The sequence below is a fragment of the Quercus lobata genome, chromosome 5 (genome assembly GCF_001633185.2).
Source record: "Quercus lobata isolate SW786 chromosome 5, ValleyOak3.0 Primary Assembly, whole genome shotgun sequence".
NCBI classification, from domain to species: domain Eukaryota; kingdom Viridiplantae; phylum Streptophyta; class Magnoliopsida; order Fagales; family Fagaceae; genus Quercus; species Quercus lobata.
In genome coordinates, this window is record NC_044908.1 from 74,481,243 (window position 1) to 74,502,897 (window position 21,655).

The window sequence follows — 21,655 nt, forward strand, 5'->3', positions numbered from 1 at the left end:
ACAAAGACAATGTTGCCTAAATGGTCACTGCATTCTCAGCAAGCCTAAAACTCTAGTGTCAATATTCAACAAGAAATTTTGCTGCAAAGCAACATAAAGTTCTTTTTTTTGTTTTTAAGGCAAAGACATAAAGACTTGAAACATATGTCTCACATGGCAATGCAAATATTCATGCATTAATGCAAGATGTACAAAAAGAAAAAATGCAAAATTAGTAATCAATTTCTTGTTAAATAGAACTATGTACATAATGTACTACAAAAAAGCAGTAATAGAAAGAAGAATTTTAAAGAACTGATTTATAGGTATTCCCATAACATATAGATCTCACTACATATGCATGGAGACTACTTATTGTTGCTATAATAGCGTGCTCTCTCAAATGGGCGTTCATTTGTCATATCTTTATGCTAATAACCAGTAGCCTAAATTGAACCAAATATATTTCATCACCAATAATACAAAGAAAGCTAGAAAGTCGAAAGGAAATTGTTCATAACTTCCTACTCATTACCCCATCTTCTCAATTAGACCATATGATAGTCATTTTCTTCCTTTTAGTAGCGAGAATTTATTCCATCTGTTTTAGCTTCATAACTAGTAGGTACTGTACTACACATATATTGAGTGTAAGCTTATAGCTTGTACAATTCAAAACTATATTATCAATTAACAAAAAAGATCATTACATAATATCAAGTTACATAGGTACGTATAAGGTCAAGACAGAAAAAAAGGGAATTTAGTTTTTGAAGTTCGAAGTATAACAAAATAGGAATTAATGGCTTTTGTGGAGGTAAAAGCTCAAGAAAGGTTCAAATCAAAAACCAATTCACAATGTTTTGACCCTCTGGGTAGATTCAATAACTGTTCATGAACCTTCTTCAGATTCTTTAAGTCCTTTGCAAAATGATTTGAACAAGTTATGACCATTTTGTCCAAGACCACTGCATTCTTGAGCAAACTCTTTACAGCAGATAGCTCCTCCTTGTCTCCCTCATAATCATAGACTTTGATGCAATTGAGCTGTGACAAGAAACATGGAGGCACTGGATCCAGTATTCTATCATTTCTTTCAAAATCTGAGGGCAGGCTGATCCCCTAAATTATCATTACAAAGTGAATGTTTAAACCATCATGGGAAATCAGAAAAATAATATAGAACACATACAGGATAATAAACAATGCAGTGCTGGTGAAGTTACCTCACTAAATACCATTGTCTTAAGACGGGGAGATTTTTGCAATATCTTCAACAGTGCTACACCGTTGAGATTAACTGACCATTCTTCCAATACCAAATACTCCAAATTATTGAAGATGGGCATATGAGGTAGGAGTTCTACAACTTCCACTGCATATGTTAAAAGCTGTGGACAACAATGCATCATAATTAAGAGACTTTCTGTGGCAGGAATATAAGAAGGCAATTGCAATTATAAAAGCGTGCAAATATGGATGCTTGATTAATGAATATGAGATAAGCAACAAGAAGATTAAAAACAAAAACTTAAGGTATCAGAGCAAACACCCACTGATGCCTTTCCTTGGGAGTGTATATGGCGTACTAAGGTGCCTAAACGGGTGTCTTTCTTCTTATGGACAGCAGCTAATGATAGGATACTCACCATTGACAACCTTATTAAGAAATATCAGTTTTTGGTTAATAGATGTTGTTTATGTTACTATGATGGGGAATCAGTGAACCACCTTCTTCTTCACTGTAAGTTCTCTCATGCCTTATGGTGTGAAGTTTTTGCAGTGTTCGGGATTCAATGGGTAATGCCAAGGTCAGTGAACTCTTTTTTCTTTATTTGGAGACACTGGTTTGGAAAGCATCGTTCAAACATTTGGAATATGGTCTCGGCTTGTATAATGTGGTTAGTCTGGCAGGAACAGAATGCCGGCATTTTTGAAGATAAGGCGAGAACTTTGGAACATCTAAAATGTTCAAATTTTTCGTACTCTGTTTCTTTGGGCTCGTGTTTGGGGGTGGACAAACTGTACTGCTGTATCTGATTTTTTAGTTTCCATTTCCTGTAGCTCTTGATCTTCTTGTATTTGTTTCATTGTTCAAAGTGTTCACCATCGTGAACATGATGTTCAATTTTTTTCAATAAAAGTTTTATTACCTGTCAAAAAAAAAAAAGTAATCTCCAATCATTTACTAATGTAGGTATTTGGCTCAGGTTGTAAGATATTGGATGAGGTCAGGAATGATAGGTCATTCATTTAGCATATGGATCCATATAACTGTAGTTCAAATTGTCAGAAAAGCTGTTTCTGTTCTATAGCTTTACCAGACTAGGAAATACCTATCTTACTCTTTTGTATATATTGTCAAATGTATCAACAGAGAACTGCTAATACTTTAACAGCCTTTTTCCAATAGTTGTCTAAGACATTTATATCAGAGCCATTAGAGTCAATTGCTCACTATTCTTCTTGATGACCAGCTTAACCCTTGTTAATGACTACCACTACTTAATCTTCCACACCCCAGTATCCCTACCTGTCAACTTTGAACATTGGGAACTACGTATCCCTTAGCCACATTTATTCTTTTCCTCTATTATATTTTATCTAAAGTCATTCTTACTATTACTTAATGGACATGCTTTTTTTTTTATTCCTTTCACTAATTTTATTTTTGGTCAAACTCTACCTTTTTTTCATTCTTTCAACTTGGATCAACTTACTCTTTTAGACCGGTGCATTAGTCACTCTCCTCTAAAAATGATCAAACCATTTCAAGCCACTCTCCCTCATATTTTCATCAATAAGAGCTACCCTTATCTTAAAGTGGATTTCCTCATTTCGAATCCTATCTTTTCAAGTAATTTTAATTTTTTACTTATTCATCTTAACATTCTCGTTTCACTACACTTATTTTGTGAATATGTTACAAAGTGAATGTTTTAACCATCACGGTAAATCAGAATAATAATACAGAACACATACATGATAATAAACAATGTAGTGCTAGTGAAATTACCCCATAAAATTCCATTTTCTTAAGACGCGGAGAGTTTTGCAATATCTTCAACAGTGCTACATTGTCAAGATTAACCAGCGATTCATCGAATCCCAAATACTCCAAGTTTTTGAAGATAGGCAGATGAGGTAGGAGTTCTACAACTTCTGCATATGTTAAGACCTATGAACAGCAATGCATTATAATTAAAAGACTTTCTGTGGCAAGAATACAAGAAGATAACTGCATTTATAACAGCATGCAAATATGGATGCTTGATTAATGAATACGAGATAAGCAACAAGAAGAAAAAATTAGAATTAAACAAGAACTTAAGTAATTTCCAATCATGTACTGATGTAGGTATTTGGCACAAAGTGGTAAGGATTGGATGAGGTCAGGATAAGTCGTTCATTGAACGTATGAATAAGTTAGATAAGAATAAGGATGAGCATGAAGTTACTATATAACTATAGTTCAAATTGTCAGAAAAACTGTTTCTATTCTACGGCTTTACCAGACTAGGAAATACTTATCTTACTCTTTTGTATATATTGTCAAATGTATCAACAGAGAACGGTTAATATTTAACAGCCTTTTTTCAATAGTTGTCTAAGACTAAGACATTCATGATATCAGAGCCATTAGAGTCAATTGGTCACAATTCTTCTTGAAAATGAGCTTCAACCTTATTAACGGCTACTACTCCTTCATCTTCCACACCACAGTATCCTTACATGTCAACTTTGAATATTAGGAAATATTTATCCCTTAAGCTGACTCAAACAAATTTAAAACAGTAACAACAAAGCCTTAGACCTAAAATTTAGGAGTCAGCTATGGATCCTTAACAAATTAGTTAGGATTGGCCATATGTATTCTTTTCTTCCATTCTATTTATCTAAAGTCGTACTCTTTGTTACTTCCTTAATTGACATATCATTTTTTATTACTTCTACTAATGTAATTTTTGGTCATACTTTACCTTTTTTCGTTCCCTCAAAATAATCAAACCATCTCAAGTGACCCTCCTATCTTCCATCAACTAGGGTATACCTATCTTTAAGTGGATTTTCTCATCTTAAATCTTATTTTTTCGTGCATTTCCACTCTTATTTCAGCCACTCTTATTTTATAAATATGTTGCTTCTTAACAGCCCAACATTTGGTACCATAGAGCACAGATGATCAACAGTCTTCTAAAATTTTCTCTTTAACTTAATAGGTATTCTTTTTTCTTTTCTTTTCTTTTTTTTTTTGATAAATAACGGAATTGTATTAAAAGAGAAAAACCAGGTACACTGGGGGTGTACATGAAAAACAGTACATCAAACACTTAAACTACAAAGATCAAGCATTTCTAAAAAATTAGAACAAGGAAAAAGATTGAAAGATGAACTCCACTCCAAAATAGACCGTTCCTTGCCTTAAAAACATCTTGAGTTCCGTTTTAGCCAAATACACCGTAGGACACAATGAGGAATAGCCCTTCATGAATCAATGCTCCGATGCCCACCAAAGGAACCTTGCCAACTCGAAAATAAGTCAAAAACACTATGCGGCATAACCCAAAGGAGACCAAAAAGGGTCCACACCATAGACCATAACTCATAGGCAATAGGACAATGAAGAAGAAGATGATTCACTGATTCCTTACTCTTTTTACACATAGCACCAATCAATAATTGCAACACCCTTATACCATAAGTTCTCAAGAGTCAAAATCTTACCTAAAGCGGCAGTCCAAGAGAAGAAAGCAACCCTAGGAGGGATCTTTGAACGCCACACAAATTTCCAAGGGAAAGAAGTTATAGGAATAGAGGAAAGGTAGACATAGAACTCACTCACTTTAAAATACTTATTCCCAAATAGGTATTCTATTATCACACAATACTCCTATTGTGCTTCTCCACTTCATCCACTTTGTTTTTATCCTATGATTCACATCATCTTCAATTTTTCCATCTTTATTAATTATTAGTCCAAGATATTGAAAGTTGTCGCTCTTTAGTGTTTCTTGACCATCAAGTTCAGTTTCTACTTTTATTAAACTTACATTCCATGTACTATGTTTTAGTCCTTGATTGGAAGTCTTTAGATTCTAAAGCGTCTCGCCAAATTTCTAACTTGGCGTTAACTCTATTTCTAATTTCATTCATTAAAATTATATCATCTACAAAAAGCATAGACCAAGGGACTTCCTCTTGGATTGATTTAGTGAGTTCATCATGTAGAGTCATCATCTACTCTAGAGTATTAGGCCTAAAATTTTCCAATGTTTTGCATGTGTGACAATAGGTGAACAGTTCAAGACAAAGAAGTGCTCCTTTCTTGACTTTTCTTTTACCATTTTTTCTACTTTTTTAACTAGTTAGGCAAGTGAATTCAGGATGTTGTTTCCTTGCTTGTCTCCTTAGTGTGGTAGTTGTTCTCTATATAAGGCTAGCTACGGATTGTATCAATTCATCCAAGAAGTGAGTAGTATTCAAGAAGTGAAATAGCTATCCAAGAATAAGTAGTGAGATAGTAAATAAGTGTAAGGAGAAAAGCAGTGAGTAAAAAATTAGGAGTACTAATGCATGTAGCAAAGTGAGTGCAATGTTATAAGCATAAATAAAACTTCTTTTTATTGATAACTCCTTTGTGTATTCTATTTGAGTGTGGTGAGATTTATCACAAAGTATTTGATAAGATATTTTCTTTTTTAATGTTAAATTTATTTTGCTAAGACTTTCACCATGGCAAATCTCTACACATACATCACCAGTGCAAAGAGATAACGCCACATTAGAAAGGCAAATAAAAACTAAAAATTATAATCATTCATCTAATTTGCTAGACCAAAAATCAAATGATTAAATAATTTTTTTTTTTTTTTGATAAGTAATAAAGATGTATATTCAAAAAGCTACCTCATGCTAAAAGGCATAAGGCAGATCAAAGATTACAGAAAGAGAATAATAAAAGTTCAAAGAAAATACTAATTACAAAGGAGAGAACTAAGGAATATAGGGAGAGAATTACTAGAGGTGAGCCCCCAAACCCTAAACCAGTCAAAAAGGGAGCCAATGAAAGAAGCAAGCAGCTGGTCGTCAGAGCTTTCCTTGTCCTCAAACGCCCGCCAATTTCGCTCCCTCCAAATACACTACATTATGCACAATGGAACTAAATTCCAAATGCTAGACGAGTTCTTTCCAAACCAATTCCACCAACCAAAAAAAGTATCTGCAACCGATCTTGACAAACCCATGAAATCCCAAAAGATCTAAAAACAAAACTCCACAACCAATAAGCCTTTCCACAATGAAGTAGCAGATGATCCACTGTCTCCCCATTACACCGACACATAATGCACCAGTCAACAAAATCAAAGCCTCTACCCTGTAGATTATTGCCTGTAAGAATCTTATCCCAAACTGCGATCCAAACAAAGAAAGAAACACGCCGAGGAGCCTTAACCCTCCAAATACCTTTCCAAGGAAAAACAATGGTTAAGAGACCTCATAACTTATTGTAAAACGAGCAGATATCAAAATCCCCATTCTTCGTCAACTTCCATCTCATACGGTCTCCATTCTCAATTGGAGGTAAATTAGAACTCAAAGTACGAAGAAATTCATCCACAACACCCATTTCAAATCATTTGGTCTCTGAATGAAATGAACATCCCAGCTTCTCCGTTCCTCTATCCCCAATCTTTCAAGAGAAGAGGCCAGAAAGGCTTCTTTATTGGAAGCAATCCCAAACACAACCAGAAAGGTCAATTGGAGTGGTGAATCCCCACACCACTGATCTGTCCAAAACTTCACTCTATCCCCCACCCCTACCTCAAACTGAACATTTTTGCTAAAATCCACCCAACCCATTCTGATACTTCTCCATAAAATGAAAAACTTATTTGGAATTAAAGGGAATATGGGATCATTTTAATTTAGAAAGAAATTATTTGAAAGTATTGACACCTTCCACACATTGAAGATAAAATTAAGGAATCGATTGTCACAAGCCTAGGAGTAAATCAATGAATTGGAGAAATCAATTATATTGATAAGAAATTCAACTTCAAAATATACACGAAATTGATAATTGACTTATTTTCAAATTATGCAAATCTCATTATAAATATGGGTTCCCTTAAGCCTTATTATCAACACAGTGAATAAAAGAAGTCACCATCAGGCTTTTGGTGTTGTGGACGTAGGTCTTAGTGACCAAAAAATGTTAATCTCTTATGTTATTTCTTTCTCATATTTTCTTTATATTAATACTTCAAATTAGTTCATACCAAAATTTTCCTTTATTGACTAATTTTCTTGTACTCCCAAAAAAAAAGTTTTATTTTTTTATTTTTTTATATATAATTCCATAGTTGGGGGAGGAAGGATTGACCCCTAAACGTTTCTGTTGGAAATACGAGAAAGTGTCAGCTAGTTGAGTTACCAGACTCTTGACAAAAAAAAGTACAATAATTTCATAAGACAACTCCAAGCTTTGGGTTCAATTTCTGCAAGTTGTGTATTTCATCAAAGATTAATCCACAACTTGAGGGGTTATTGGAAAGTATCACTTTCTACCAAGTGAAGATGAAATCAAATGATTGATTGCTAGAAGTAAATCAAGGGGTTGGGGAAATCAATTATATTGATTTGAAATTCCAACTCAACCCAATAGATGTAATAAATTAATAGTTGACCTAGTTTCAAATTCCATTAGAAATATGGATTGCCATGTAATGTCTTATAAATCAAGTGAATGAAAGATAGTCCTTTGACTTTTGATGTTGTACATGTAGGTCATAATGACTGAACCATGTTAATCTCTTTTATTCTTCCTTTCTTAATTTCTCTTTATGTTCAATAATATTCCAAAGTTTTGACAGGAATATTGAATTTTTAAATGGGAGTTTGGCTTAGATATACCCACAAAGGCAGTGGCTTGTAAGCAAAAGTTAAAACAGTTTTGAATATTATATGAAGAAATATTTTTGTTAAGTGTTAAAAAAAGTGTTTCAAGCTTAGGTAAGTTACTGCATATAATCAATTGGTCAGGATTCAAGACTCATTATGCGTGGTAAAATTTCCTCGTATGTAAGAATATTCTTCAAACATGTGTCACAAGACTCAGAACTCAACAAACATGAAAGCCCAAAATGCTATTCTGACATTAGCTTCAACCTTTAGTCGGTTACCTTTTTCCAATTTGATATAAATGATACATATTTGTGCAAGCAATTCATACAGTTAAAAATAAAAAACAAAAACAAGACAACCTTATAAAGAGAGAAGAAAGCATAACTCAAGAGCACAGTCTGTAAGTATTAGTTCTTTTACTCTATAGAACCCTGTAAGAAGAACATACATGCGGTGGGCAACTTGCCTTTGTCTCTGAAGGGACCAATCAACAAAAATTGATGCATCTACAAGTGAGGATGAGTTGTATACACGGTATTCATTGTAGAATTCACCCAAATAATAAAATACATTGAGACTAACTCCAGAAATCATGACCTGACAACCCTTTTCATCATTCTGATTTTCTGTATCTTCGGTTATGCCAATATAAAGAAGTTTTGGAGCAGAAATACTCACAACCTTAATATTCACCCAGTTGCAATACTCTAAGTCCAACTCCTCAAGGACTGGCAGTCCAGAAAAAAGCTTCTGGGTTAAGTACTCACTGGAAAATGTAACAAACCTAAAATTTAAGGTCTTGAGATTTGTGAAGCAAATTGTAGGAGGAAGTTTGAGGATACAAGGCATTTCAAGTTCTAACTCTGTCAGTGACATACAAGTAAACAAGCTATGAGGCAATGAAAATGGCTCTCTGAAATTGTAAAGGCTAATATCCAGCTGTTGAACATTACGCCTTACTGCAGCAGAGATCCACGCACTTACATGAGATGCATCACGTAGCACATCACAATAGAGAGTGAATGTTTTTATATCAGAAGAGTCGCGAAGAAGAAGCACTCTTTCCACAAAATTCATGAAATGCTTTCTCTTAGCCGGCTCCGACCCTTTAAAATCAAGATTGGGAATGGAGGTCCAGAGGTATTCCCACCTCTTGCAAAGTACGCTAGTCCTAATAGCATCTTTTGTTGGAAGTAGGGATAGGATGTATCGAAGAATCTCCTCCGGTAAATTATGTAAGCATTTGATTGTCTTGTCAACAACGTCTAGTTCTTCATTTAGCTTCTGCTTTTTGGGTTGTTGAGTAAGACCGCTTCCATCCATAGTTTGAACAATTCCTTTAATATACAAAATGCTTTATCAGATACAAGACCCAGAAACAGCTGCTATATTAAGAACATAGTGAGATGCAAAATAGCTAAAAACATAAGTTTTTTATAAGCTACTTCATAAACATATGGCAAACCCTAACTAATCTGTCGAGAATCCATAGCCAACCCCAAAATTTTGGATTTTGTTTTTATAGCTATAAACATGAGCTATTCCAACAAGTATAGCTTTTTGGAATCTTGACTAGACTGACCTATCATTATACAAAATCACCACCATTAAATAATTTACATTTTCTTTTCCTTACTGGGTCTTGTTTACATTTCTAAGATTATTACCAAAATCAAGAAAAGAACAGAAATTCCAAAACCATGTATTTTTTTTTTTTTTTTTTTAAATCTTTAGGCCAAATTTGGATCAATTGAAAACTTCAATGCACTAAGAACACAAGATTATCACTGAACAAGAACTATAACACTAGTATATAAAGAAGGTAAAGAAATGGGTAGATAATTACCGGTTGTGCCACTGGCAGGAACCAAAACGACGTCGGTGGAGTGGCGTTTCGGTGTTTGATGTGAGAAAAGAAAGCAGAGAGGGTTTTTGGTTTGGTGGGAAACAAGGTAAAGAATTCCCTCCAAATTGACGGTGAAATGGATTTTTAAAACGACAGCGTTTGGGAGAGAAGATGTGATGGACCTGGGCTTGTCATAGTCGTCTGACAATTCAGGCCTACTTGGATTTTTTTTTTTTTTATAGGAAGCCCGCTTGGATTTTATTCACTCAACTCAAGGATGATTCAGTTCTTGTCTTTTTATTTTTTTTGGCTGAATGATATATGTTTTTTTTTTTTAATAAGTAAATAGTGAGAGAAGTGAGAGATGAGTTCAAACCACAAATATGAGGTGATTTAAAGGATGTTATTATTGTTGAGCTATCATATATATGCATTCTATTAAGGCAAAATTAGAAACAGTCCAAGCAAAAAATGAATGCAACATGATCTAGTTTCTTCAATTATTCATCAATAATAACTTAAGGGGAGGGAAAAAAAAAATTTAGGGATATTGGGGGAAATTAATTATCTCGTTCACTTATATTTATATATAACTTATATATAGGGGCGGAGGTACATATAGTCTTGGGGGGCCATGCGCCCCCCCCCCCCCCCCCCCCCCCCCCCCCGGCCCAAAAAAAAAAAACTTTTGAAATTCTCTTATACTGCTGTATAAAAATAAATTGGGCCCCTACAAATTATAATGATTGGCCCCTCCAAAAAATTTCACATAACCTTCTTGCTATCAATGGAAGAAAATTGGTCTAGCATAGTTAGATAGGCCACCTAATACATGAGTCTAGACTACTCTTAACTCAATTTAAATCATAATAAAAGAGAAAGTAACCAAGTGGCCCACCTACTTGCACAATATGCCAAGAACCTAGAGTTTCCAAACTATTGAATAGAAGATAGTCTCTGGTTTTAAAGTTCCAATTAGCTATGAATATTCATCATCTTCACAGTTTATGCTTTTTTTTTTTTTTTTTTTAACTGTTGTTTTGCTTAGTTTTCTCTTTACTCTGATTTTGGATAATGACTTTCCTTTAAAAAAAAAATGTCATAAAAGATCTGTTCATTGTTAGTTTTTATGTTATTTCCCTTTAAAATATAACAATGATTGCATTTAGCCATTTACAATTCCAATATTTAGTTAGTTTCTCAAGTGGACTCTACTCAAACAATATACACACTTTTACCAAAATCTTATAAATCCCTAATCTCTAGGTGTCTTTCTTTTTATTTTTTCTAAGAATAGAAAAAGGACGTTGTTCCTATTGTTTTCAATTTTTAAATGCAATGCGCGTTGCTCAAATTGGCGTGTTTTTCTTTTCATTCTTAGCCTGCAAATTCATTTATTCTAGTCCCATCATCATCATTTTTTCACAAAATTTGATCATTTTCTCATATTTCCAATTTTTTTTCCTCATATATTTTTTCTCTCATTATCATCATCTCATTTTTATATATTTTATTTGAATTTTTGTTTCCTTTTGAATCCAGGTGCCTTATAAGTTGTACCAACATTGATATGTTTCTACAACAGAATTTAGGTTGCGCTAGAGATAAGAAACATTCTCAAGTCTTAACCCCCTCCCAATTTGAAAAAGGGGAATTTTGTTAAAAATTTCACTATGAAATGATAATGAATGGAATTTATTTCATGAATGGTCATCATCAAGCACAATTCTAATATAGGAGATGCTAAGGCTTTTATAAAAAAATAATAATAATAAAATTCTTTTATATGTTTATAGCAAATTGAACAATTTTTTTTTATCTTATTTGAGTTTTAAAATATTACAAATTGTTAAATTTGACTATTTTATATAGAATATAATTATTGTAATAATTATGAGTTATGACTAGCATATATATAAATATATAATTCGGCCCCTCCAAGTGGAAAATCCTGGCTACGCCCCCTGCTTATATGCTTGTCTCTCACAATATGTAGGTTCTTCATGTATATATTCCCACCACATATAAAATATCATGTCTTTGGCTTTAATGACTGTCAGAGCCATTGCCAAATTGCCTAAACAGGAAGGTCCCTAGCTGCACAGACAAAGACAATATTGCCTAAATGGTCACTGCATTCTCAGCAAGCCTAAAACTCTAGTGTCAATATTCAACAAGAAATTTTGCTGCAAAGCAACATAAAGTTCTTTTTTTTTTTTTGTTTTAAAGGCAAAGACATAAAGACTTGAAACATATGTCTCACATGGCAATGCAAATATTCACGCATTAATGCAAGATGTACAAAAAGAAAAAAATGCAAAATTAGTAATCAATTTCTTGTTAAATAGAACTATGTACATAATGTACTAAAAAAAAGATGTAATAGAAAGAAGAATTTTAAAGAACTAATTTATAAGTATTCCCATAACATATAGATCTCACTACATATGCATGGAGACTACTTATTGTTACTATAATAGTGTGCTCTCTCAAATGGGCGTTCATTTGTCATATCTTCATGCTAATAACCAGTAGCCTAAATTGAACCAAATATATTTTATCACCAATAATACAAAGAAAGCTAGAAAGTCGAAAGGAAATTATTCATAACTTCCCACTCATGACCCCATCTTCTCAATTAGACCATATGATAGTCATTTTCTTCCTTTTAGTAGCTAGAATTTATTCCATTTGTTTTAGCTTCATAACTAGTAGGTACTGTACTACACATATATTGAGTGTAAGCTTATAGCTTGGACAATTCAAAACTATATTATCCATTAACAAAAAAGATCATTACATAATATCAAGTTATATAGGTACGTAGAAGGTCAAGACAGGAAAAAAGGGAATTTAGTTTTTGAAGTCTAACAAAATAGGAATTAATGGCTTTTCTGGAGGTAAAAGCTCAAGAAAGGTTCTAATCAAAAACCAATTCACAATGTTTTGACCCTCTGGGTAGCTTCAATAACTGTTCGTGAACCTTCTTCAGATTCTCTAAGTCGTTTGCAAAATGATGTGAACAAGTTATGACCAATTTGTCCAATACCACTGCATTCTTGAGTAAAATCTTTACAGCAGATAGCTCCTCCTCGTTTCCCGTATATTTATAAACTTCAATGCAATTGAGCTGTGACAAGAAACATGGAGGCACTGGATCCAGTATTCTATCATTCCTTTCATCATCTGAGGATAGATTGATCACCTAAATTATCATTACAAAGTGAATGTTTTAACCATCACGGTAAATCAGAATAATAATATAGAACACATACATGATAATAAACAATGTAGTGCTAGTGAAATTACCCCATAAAATTCCATTTTCTTAAGATGCGGAGATTTTTGCAATATCTTCAACAGTGCTACACTGTCAAGATTAACCAGCGATTCATCGAATGCCAAATGCTCCAAGTTTTTGAAGATAGGCATATGAGGTAGGAGTTCTACAACTTCTGCATATGTTAAAGCCTATGAACAGTAATGCATTATAATTAAAAGACTTTCTGTGGCAAGAATACAAGAAGATAACTGCATTTATAACAGCATGCAAATATGGATGCTTGATTAATGAATATGAGATAAGCAACAAGAAGAAAAAATTAGAATTAAACAAGAACTTAAGTAATTTCCAATCATGTGCTGATGTAGGTATTTGGCTCAAAGTGGTAAGGATTGGATGAGGTCAGGATAAGTCGTTCATTGAGCGTATGAATAAGTTAGATAAGAATAAGGATGAGCATGAAGTTACTATATAACTATAGTTCAAATTGTCAGAAAAACTGTTTCTGTTCTACGGCTTTACCAGACTAGGAAATACTTATCCTACTCTTTTGTATATATTGTCAAATGTATCAACAGAGAATGGTTAATATTTTAACAGCCTTTTTCCAATAGTTGTCTAGGACTAAGAAATTCATGATATCAGAGCCATTAGAGTCAATTGGTCACAATTCTTCTTGATAACGAGCTTCAACCTTATTAACAGCTACTACTCCTTCATCTTCCACACCACAGTATCCTTACATGTCGACTTTGAATATTAGGAAATATTTATCCCTTAAGCTGATTCAAACAAATTTAAAACAGTAACAACAAAGCCTTAGACCTAAAATTTAGGAGTCAGTTATGGATCCTTAACAAATTAGTTAGGATTGGCCATATGTATTCTTTTCTTCCATTCTATTTATCTAAAATCGTACTCTTTGTTACTTCCTTAATTGACATATCATTTTTTATTACTTCTACTAATGTAATTTTTGGTCATACTTTACCTTTTTTCGTTCCCTCAAAATAATCAAACCATCTCAAGTGACCCTCCTATCTTTCATCAACTAGGGTATACCTATCTTTAAGCGGATTTTCTCATCTTAAATCTTATTTTTCTGTGCATTTCCACTCTTATTTCAGCTACTCTTATTTTATAAATATGTTGCTTCTTAACAGCCCAACATTTGGTACCATAGAGCATAGATGATCAACAGACTTCTAAAATTTTCTCTTTAACTTAATAGGTATTCTTTTTTCTTTTTCTTTTTTGATAAATAACGGAATTGTATTAAAAGAGAAAAACCAGGTACACTAGGGGTGGACATGAAAAACAGTACATCAAACACTTAAACTACAAAGATCAAGCATTTCTAAAAAATTAGAACAAGGAAAAAGATTAAAAGACGAACTCCACCCCAAAATAGACTGTCCCTTGCCTTAAAAACATCTTGAGTTCTGTTTTCGCCAAATACACCACAGGACACAATGAGGAATAGCCCTTCATGAATCAATGCTCTGATGCCCACCAAAGGAACCTTGCCAGCTCGAAAATAAGTCAAAAACACTATGCGGCATAACCCAAAGGAGACCAAAAAGGGTCCACACCATAGACCATAATTCATAGGCAATAGGACAGTGAAGAAGAAGATGATTCACTGATTCCTTACTCTTTTTACACATATAACTCCAATCAATAATTGCAACACCCTTATACCATAAGTTCTCAAGAGTCAAAATCTTACCTAAAGCGGCAGTCCAAGAGAAGAAAACAACCCTAGGAGGGATCTTTGAACGCCACACAAATTTCCAAGGGAAAGAAGTTATAGGAATAGAGGAAAGAGAGACATAGAACACACTCACTTTAAAATACTTATTCCCAAATAGGTATTCTATGATCACACAATACTCCTATTGTGCTTCTCCACTTCATCCACTTTGTTTTTATCCTATGATTCACATCATCTTCAATTTCTCCATCTTTATTAATTATTAGTCCAAGATATTGAAAGTTGTCGCTCTTTAGTGTTTCTTGACCATCAAGTTCAGTTTCTATTTTTATTAAACTTACATTCCATGTACTATGTTTTAGTCCTTGATTGAAAGTCTTTAGATTCTAAAGCGTCTCGCCAAATTTCTAACTTGGCATTAACTCTATTTCTAATTTCATTCATTAAAATTATATCATCTACAAAAAGCATAGACCAAGGGACTTCCTCTTGGATTGATTTAGTGAGTTCATCATGTAGTGTCATCATCAACTCTAGAGTATTAGGCCTAAAATTTTCCAGTGTTTTGCATGTGTGACAATAGGTGAACAGTTCAAGACAAAGAAGTGCTCCTTTCTTGACTTTTCTTTTACCATTTTTTCTACTTTTTTAACTAGTTAGGCAAGTGAATTCAGGATGTTGTTTCCTTGCTTGTCTCCTTAGTGTGGTAGTTGTTCTCTATATAAGGCTAGCTACGGATTGTATCAATTCATCCAAGAAGTGAGTAGTATTCAAGAAGTGATATAGCTATCCAAGAATAAGTAGTGAGATAGTAAATAAGTGTAAGGAGAAAAGCAGTGAGTAAAAAATTAGGAGTACTAGTGCATGTAGCAAAGTCTGTGCAATGTTATAAGCATCAATAAAACTTCTTTTTATTGATAGCTCCTTTATGTATTCTATTTGAGTGTGGTGAGATTTATCACAAAGTATTTGATAAGATATTTTCTTTTTTAATGTTAAATTTATTTTGCTAAGACTTTCACCACGGCAAATCTCTACACATCCATCACTAGTGCAAAGAGATAACGCCACATTAGAAAGGCAAATAAAAACTAAAAATTATAATCATTCATCTAATTTGCTAGACCAAAAATCAAATTATTAAATTTTTTTTTTTTTTTTTTTTTATAAGTAATAAAGATGTATATTCAAAAGGCTACCTCATGCTAAAAGGCATAAGGCAGATCAAAGATTACAGAAAGAGAATAATAAAAGTACAAAGAAAATACTAATTACAAAGGAGAGAACTAAGGAATATAGGGAGAAAATTACTAGAGGTGAGCCTCCAAACCCTAAACCAGTAAAAAAGGGAGCCAATAAAAGAAGCAAGCAGCTGGTCGTCAGAGCTTTCCTTGTCCTCAAATGCCCGCCAATTTCGCTCCCTCCAAATACACTACATTATGCACAATGGAACTAAATTCCAAATGCTAGACAAGTGCTTTCCAAACCAATTCCACCAACCAAAAAAAGTATCTGCAACTGATCTTGGCAAGACCCATGAAATCCCAAAAGATCTAAAAACCAAACTCCACAACCAATAAGCCTTTCCACAATGAAGTAGTAGATGATCCACTGTCTCCCCATTACACTGACACATAATGCACCAGTCAACAAAATCAAAGTCTCTACCCTGCAGATTATTGCCTGTAAGAATCTTATCCCAAACTGCGGTCCAAACAAAGAAAGAAACACGCCGAGGAGCCTTAACCCTCCAAATACCTTTCCAAGGAAAAATAATGGTTAAGGGACCTCGTAACTTATTGTAAAACGAGCAGATATCAAAATCTCCATTCTTCATCAACTTCCATCTCATACGGTCTCCATTCTCAGTTGGAGGTAAATTAGAACCCAAAGTACAAAAAAATTCATCCACAACACCCATCTCCAATCATTTGGCCTCTGAAAGAAACGAACATCCCAGCTTCTCCGTTCCTCTATCCCCAATCTTTCAAGAGAAGAGGCCACAAAGGCTTCTTTATTGGAAGTAATCCCAAACACAACCAGAAAGGTCAATTGGAGTGGTGAATCCCCACACCACTAATCTGTCCAAAACTTCACTCTATCCCCCACCCCTACCTCAAACTGAACATTTTTGCTAAAAACCTCCCAACCCATTCTAATACTTCTCCACAAAATGAAAAACTTATTTGGAATTAAAGGGAATATGGGATCATTTTAATTTAGAAAGAAATTATTTGAAAGTATTGACACCTTTCACACATTGAAGATAAAATTAAGGAATCAACTGTCACATGCCTAGGAGTAAATCAATGAATTGGAGAAATCAATTATATTGATATGAAATTCAACTTCAAAATATACAGGAAATTGATAATTGACTTATTTTCAAATTATGTAAATCTCATTATAAATATGGGTTCCCTAAAGGCTTATAATCAACACAGTGAATAAAAGAAGTCACCATCAGGCTTTTGGTGTTGTGGACGTAGGTCTTAGTGACCAAAAAATGTTAATCTCTTATGTTATTTCTTTCTCATATTTTCTTTATATTAATACTTCAAATTAGTTCATACCAAAATTTTCCTTTATTGACTAATTTTCTTGTACTCCCAAAAAAAAAAGTTTTATTTTTTTATAAATAATTCAATAGCTGGGGGACTCAACCCAATAGATGTAATAAATTAATAGTTGACCTAGTTTCAAATTCCATTATAAATATGGATTGCCATGTAATGTCTTATAAATCAAGTGAATGAAAGATAGTCCTTTGACTTTTGATGTTGTACATGTAGGTCATAATGACTCAACCATGTTAATCTCTTTTGTTCTTCCTTTCTTAATTTCTCTTTATGTTCAATAATATTCCAAAGTTTTGACAGGAATATTGAAATTTTAAATGGGAGTTTGGCTTAGATATACCCACAAAGGCAGTGGCTTGTAAGCAAAAGTTAAAACAGTTTTGAATATTATATGAAGAAATATTTTTGTTAAGTGTTAAAAAAAGTGTTTCAAGCTTAGGTAAGTTACTGCATATAATTAATTGGTCAGGATTCAAGACTCATTATGCGTGGTAAAACATGCGTCACAAGACTCAGAACTCAACAAACATGAAAGCCCAAAATGCTATTCTGACATTAGCTTGAACCTTTAGTCGGTTACCTTTTTCCAATTTGATATAAATGATACATATTTGTGCAAGCAATTCATACAGTTAAAAATAAAAAATAAAAATAAAAACAAAAACAAGACAACCTTATAAAGAGAGAAGAAAGCATACCTCAAGAGCCTGGTCTGTAAGTAATAGTTTTTTTACGCTATAGAACCCTGTAAGAAGAACATACATGCGGTGGGCAACTTGCCTTTGTCTATGAGGAGACCAAGCAACAAAAATTGATGCATCTACAAGTGAGGATGAGTTGTATACACGGTATTCATTGTAGAATTCACCATAATAATAAAATACATTGAGACTAACTCCAGAAATCAAGACCTGACAACCCTTTTCATCATTCTGATTTTCTGTATCTTCGGTTATGCTAATATCAAGAAGTTTTGGAGCAGAAATACTCACAACCTTAATATTCACCCAGTTGCAATCCCTTAAGTCCAAATCCTCAAGGACTGGCAGTCCAGAAAAAAGCTTCTGGGTTAAGTACTCACTGGAAAATGTAACATATCTAAACTTTAAGGTCTTGAGATTTGTGAAGCAAATTGTAGGAGGAAGTTTGAGGATACAAGGCATTTCAAGTTCTAACTCTGTCAGTGTCATACAAGTAAACAAGCTATGAGGCAATGAAAATGGTTCTCTGAAATTGCAAAGCCTAATATCCAGCTGTTGAACATTACGCCTTACTGCAGCAGAGATCCACGCACTTGCATGAGATGCATCATGTAACACATCACAATAGAGAGTGAATGTTTTTATATCAGAAGAGTCGCGAAGAAGAAGCACTCTTTCCACAAAATTCATGAAATGCTTTCTCTTAGCCAGCTCCAACCCATCAAAATGAAGATTGGGAATGGAGGTCCAGAGGTATTCCCACCTCTTGCAAAGTACGCTAGTTCTAATAGCATCTTTTGTTGGAAGTAGGGATAGGATGTATCGAAGAATCTCCTCCGGTAAATTATGTAAGCATTTGATGTTCCTGTCAACAACGTCTAGTTCTTCATTTAGCTCCGGTTTTTTGGGTTGTTGAGTAAGACCACTTCCATCCATAGTCTGAACAATTCCTTTAATATACAAAATGCTTTATCAGATAGTAGACCCAGAAACAGCTGCTATATTAAGAACATAGTGAGATGCAAAATAGCCAAAAACATAAGTTTTTTATAAGCTACTTCATAAACATATGGCAGACCCTAACTAATCTGTCGAGAATCCATAACCAACCCCAAAATTTTGGATTTTGTTTTTATAGCTATAAACATGAGCTATTCCAACAAGTATAGCTTTCTGGAATCTTGACTAGACTGACCTATCATTATACAAAATCACCACCATTAAATAATTTACATTTTCTTTTCCTTACTGGGTCTTGTTTACATTTCTAGCCATGTATTTTTTTTTTTTTTTAAATCTTTAGGCCAAATTTGGATCAATTGAAAACTTCAATGCACTAAGAACACAAGATAATCACTGAACAAGAACTATAATACTAGTATATAAAAAAGGTAAAGAAATGGGTAGGTAATTACCGTTTGTGCCACTGGCAGGAACCAAAACGACGTCGGTGGAGTGGCGTTTCGGTGTTTGATGTGAGAAAAGAAAGCAGAGAGGGTTTTTGGTTTGGTGGGAAACAAGGTAAAGAATTCCCTCCAAATTTACGGTGAAATGGGTTTTTAAAACGACAGCGTTTGGGAGAGAAGATGTGATGGACCTGGGCTTGTCATAGTTGCCTGACAATTCAGGCCCACTTGGATTTTTTTTTTTTTTTTTGATAGGAAGCCCGCTTGGATTTTATTCACTCAACTCAAGGATGATTCAGTTCTTGTCTTTTTATTTTTTTTGGCTGAATGATATTTTTTTTTTTTTGGTGATTTAAAGGATGTTATTATTGTTGGGTTATCATATATATGCATTCTATTAAGGCAAAATTAGAAACAGTCCAAGCCAAAAAGAATGCAACATGATCTAGTTTCTTCAATTATCATCAATAATAACTTAAGGGGAGGGGAAAAAAAATTAGGGTTATTGGGGGAAATTAATTATCTCATTCACTTATATTTATATATAACTTATATATAGGGGCAGAGGTACATAGTGTCTTGCCCCCCCCCCCCCAAAAAAAAAAACTTTTGAAATTCTCTTATAGTGCTGTATAAAAATAAATTGGGCCCCTACAAATTATAATGATTGGCCCCTCCAAAAAATTTCACAGAACCTTTTTGCTATCAATGGAAGAAAATTGGTCTAGCATAGTTGGATAGGCCACCTAATAAATGAGTCTAGACTACTCTTAACTCAATTTAAATCATAATAAAAGAGAAAGTAACCAAGTGGCCCACCTACTTGCACAATATGCCAAGGACCTAGAGTTTCCAAACTATTGAATAGAAGATAGTCTCTGGTTTTAGAGTTCCAATTAACTATGAATATTCATCATCTTCACAGTTTATGCTTTTTTTTTTTTTTTAACTGTTGTTTTGCTTAATTTTCTCTTTACTCTGATTTTGGATAATGACTTTCCTTTAAAAAAAATGTCATAAAGATTTGTTCATTGTTAGTTTTTATGTTATTTCCCTTTAAAATATAACAATGATTGCATTTAGCTATTTACAATTCCAATATTTAGTTAGTTTCTCAAGTGGACTTTACTCAAACAATATACACACTTTTACCAAAATCTGATAAATCCCTAATCTCTAGGTGTCTTTCTTTTTATTTTTTCTAAGAATAGAAAAAGGACATTGTTCCTATTGTTTTCAATTTTTAAATGCAATGCGCGTTGCTCAAATTGGCGTGTTTTTCTTTTCATTCTTAGCTTGCAAATTCATTTATTTTGGTCCCATCATCATCATTTTTTCACAAAATTTGATCATTTTCTCATATTTCCAATTTTTTTTTCCTCATATGTTTTTTCTCTCATTGTCATCATCTCATTTTTAGATATTTTATTTGATTTTTTGTTTCCTTTTGAATCTAGGTGCCTTATAAGTTGTTCCAACATTGATATGTTTCTACAATAGAATTTAGGTTGCGCTAGAGATAAGAAACATTCTCAAGTCTTAACCCCCTCCCAATTTGAAAAAGGGAAATTTTGTTAAGAATTTCACTATGAAATGATAATGAATGGAATTTATTTCATGAATGGTCATCATCAAGCACAATTCTAATATAGGAGATGCTAAGGCTTTTATAAAAAAAATAATAATAATAAAAAAAATTCTTTTATATGTTTATAGCAAATTGAACAATTTTTTTTTTATCTTATTTGAGTTTTAAAATATTACAAATTGTTAAATTTGACTATTTTATATAGAATATAATTATTGTAATAATTATGAGTTATGACTAGCATATATATAAATATATAATTCGGCCCCTCCAAGTGGAAAATCCTGGCTACGCCCCTGCTTATATGCTTGTCTCTCACAATATGTAGGTTCTTCATGTATATATACCCACCACATATAAAATACCATGGGTCTTTGGCTTTAATGACTGTCAGAGCCATTGCCAAATTGCCTAAACAGGAAGGTCTCTAGCTGCACAAACAAAGACAATATTGCCTAAATGGTCACTGCATTCTCAGCAAGCCTAAAACTCTAATGTCAATATTCAACAAGAAATTTTGCTGCAAAGCAACAAAAAGTTCTTTTTTTTTTGTTTTAAAGGCAAAGATATAAAGACTTGAAACATATGTCTCACATGGCAATGCAAATATTCACGCATTAATGCAAGATGTACAAAAAGAAAAAAATGCAAAAT

The 21,655-nt window shown here is 33.4% G+C and overlaps 2 protein-coding genes across 2 annotated transcripts; both read right to left on the reverse strand.

The window, feature by feature from the left end:
• Window positions 1–8,274: 8,274 nt before the first annotated feature.
• On the reverse strand, window positions 8,275–19,513 carry LOC115993056 (F-box/LRR-repeat protein At3g58900-like). The gene is made up of 4 exons (XM_031117334.1): window positions 19,423–19,513; window positions 8,727–9,221; window positions 8,563–8,612; window positions 8,275–8,390 (listed from the first exon to the last, which is right to left on the reverse strand). Exons 2-4 carry the CDS (start codon window positions 9,205–9,207, stop codon window positions 8,301–8,303), a joined length of 621 nt encoding a protein of 206 aa, XP_030973194.1. The 5' UTR covers window positions 9,208–9,221; window positions 19,423–19,513; the 3' UTR covers window positions 8,275–8,300.
• Window positions 12,472–18,943, reverse strand: LOC115991119 (F-box/FBD/LRR-repeat protein At5g56420-like). The gene is made up of 3 exons (XM_031114864.1): window positions 18,005–18,943; window positions 13,040–13,201; window positions 12,472–12,935 (listed from the first exon to the last, which is right to left on the reverse strand). The coding sequence occupies exons 1-3, from the start codon at window positions 18,941–18,943 to the stop codon at window positions 12,651–12,653; spliced, it is 1,386 nt and encodes a 461-aa protein (XP_030970724.1). The 3' UTR covers window positions 12,472–12,650.
• Window positions 19,514–21,655: the final 2,142 nt, after the last annotated feature.

Coding starts and splice junctions, on each gene's coding strand:
- LOC115993056 (XM_031117334.1), bottom strand. CDS start 9,207: ATGGATGGAAGCGGTCTTACTCAACAACCCAAAAAGCAGAAGCTAAAT. Junction 8,613..8,726: donor GTTAGAACTTGAAATGCCTT/GTATCCTCAAAC, acceptor CTGGACTGCCAG/TCCTTGAGGAGTTGGACTTA. Junction 8,391..8,562: donor ACTGGGTGAATATTAAGGTT/GTGAGTATTTCT, acceptor CCTCACTTGTAG/ATGCATCAATTTTTGTTGAT.
- LOC115991119 (XM_031114864.1), bottom strand. CDS start 18,943: ATGGATGGAAGTGGTCTTACTCAACAACCCAAAAAACCGGAGCTAAAT. Junction 13,202..18,004: donor TTACAGACCAGGCTCTTGAG/GTATGCTTTCTT, acceptor TACTGTTCATAG/GCTTTAACATATGCAGAAGT. Junction 12,936..13,039: donor AGAAAATGGAATTTTATGGG/GTAATTTCACTA, acceptor ATGATAATTTAG/GTGATCAATCTATCCTCAGA.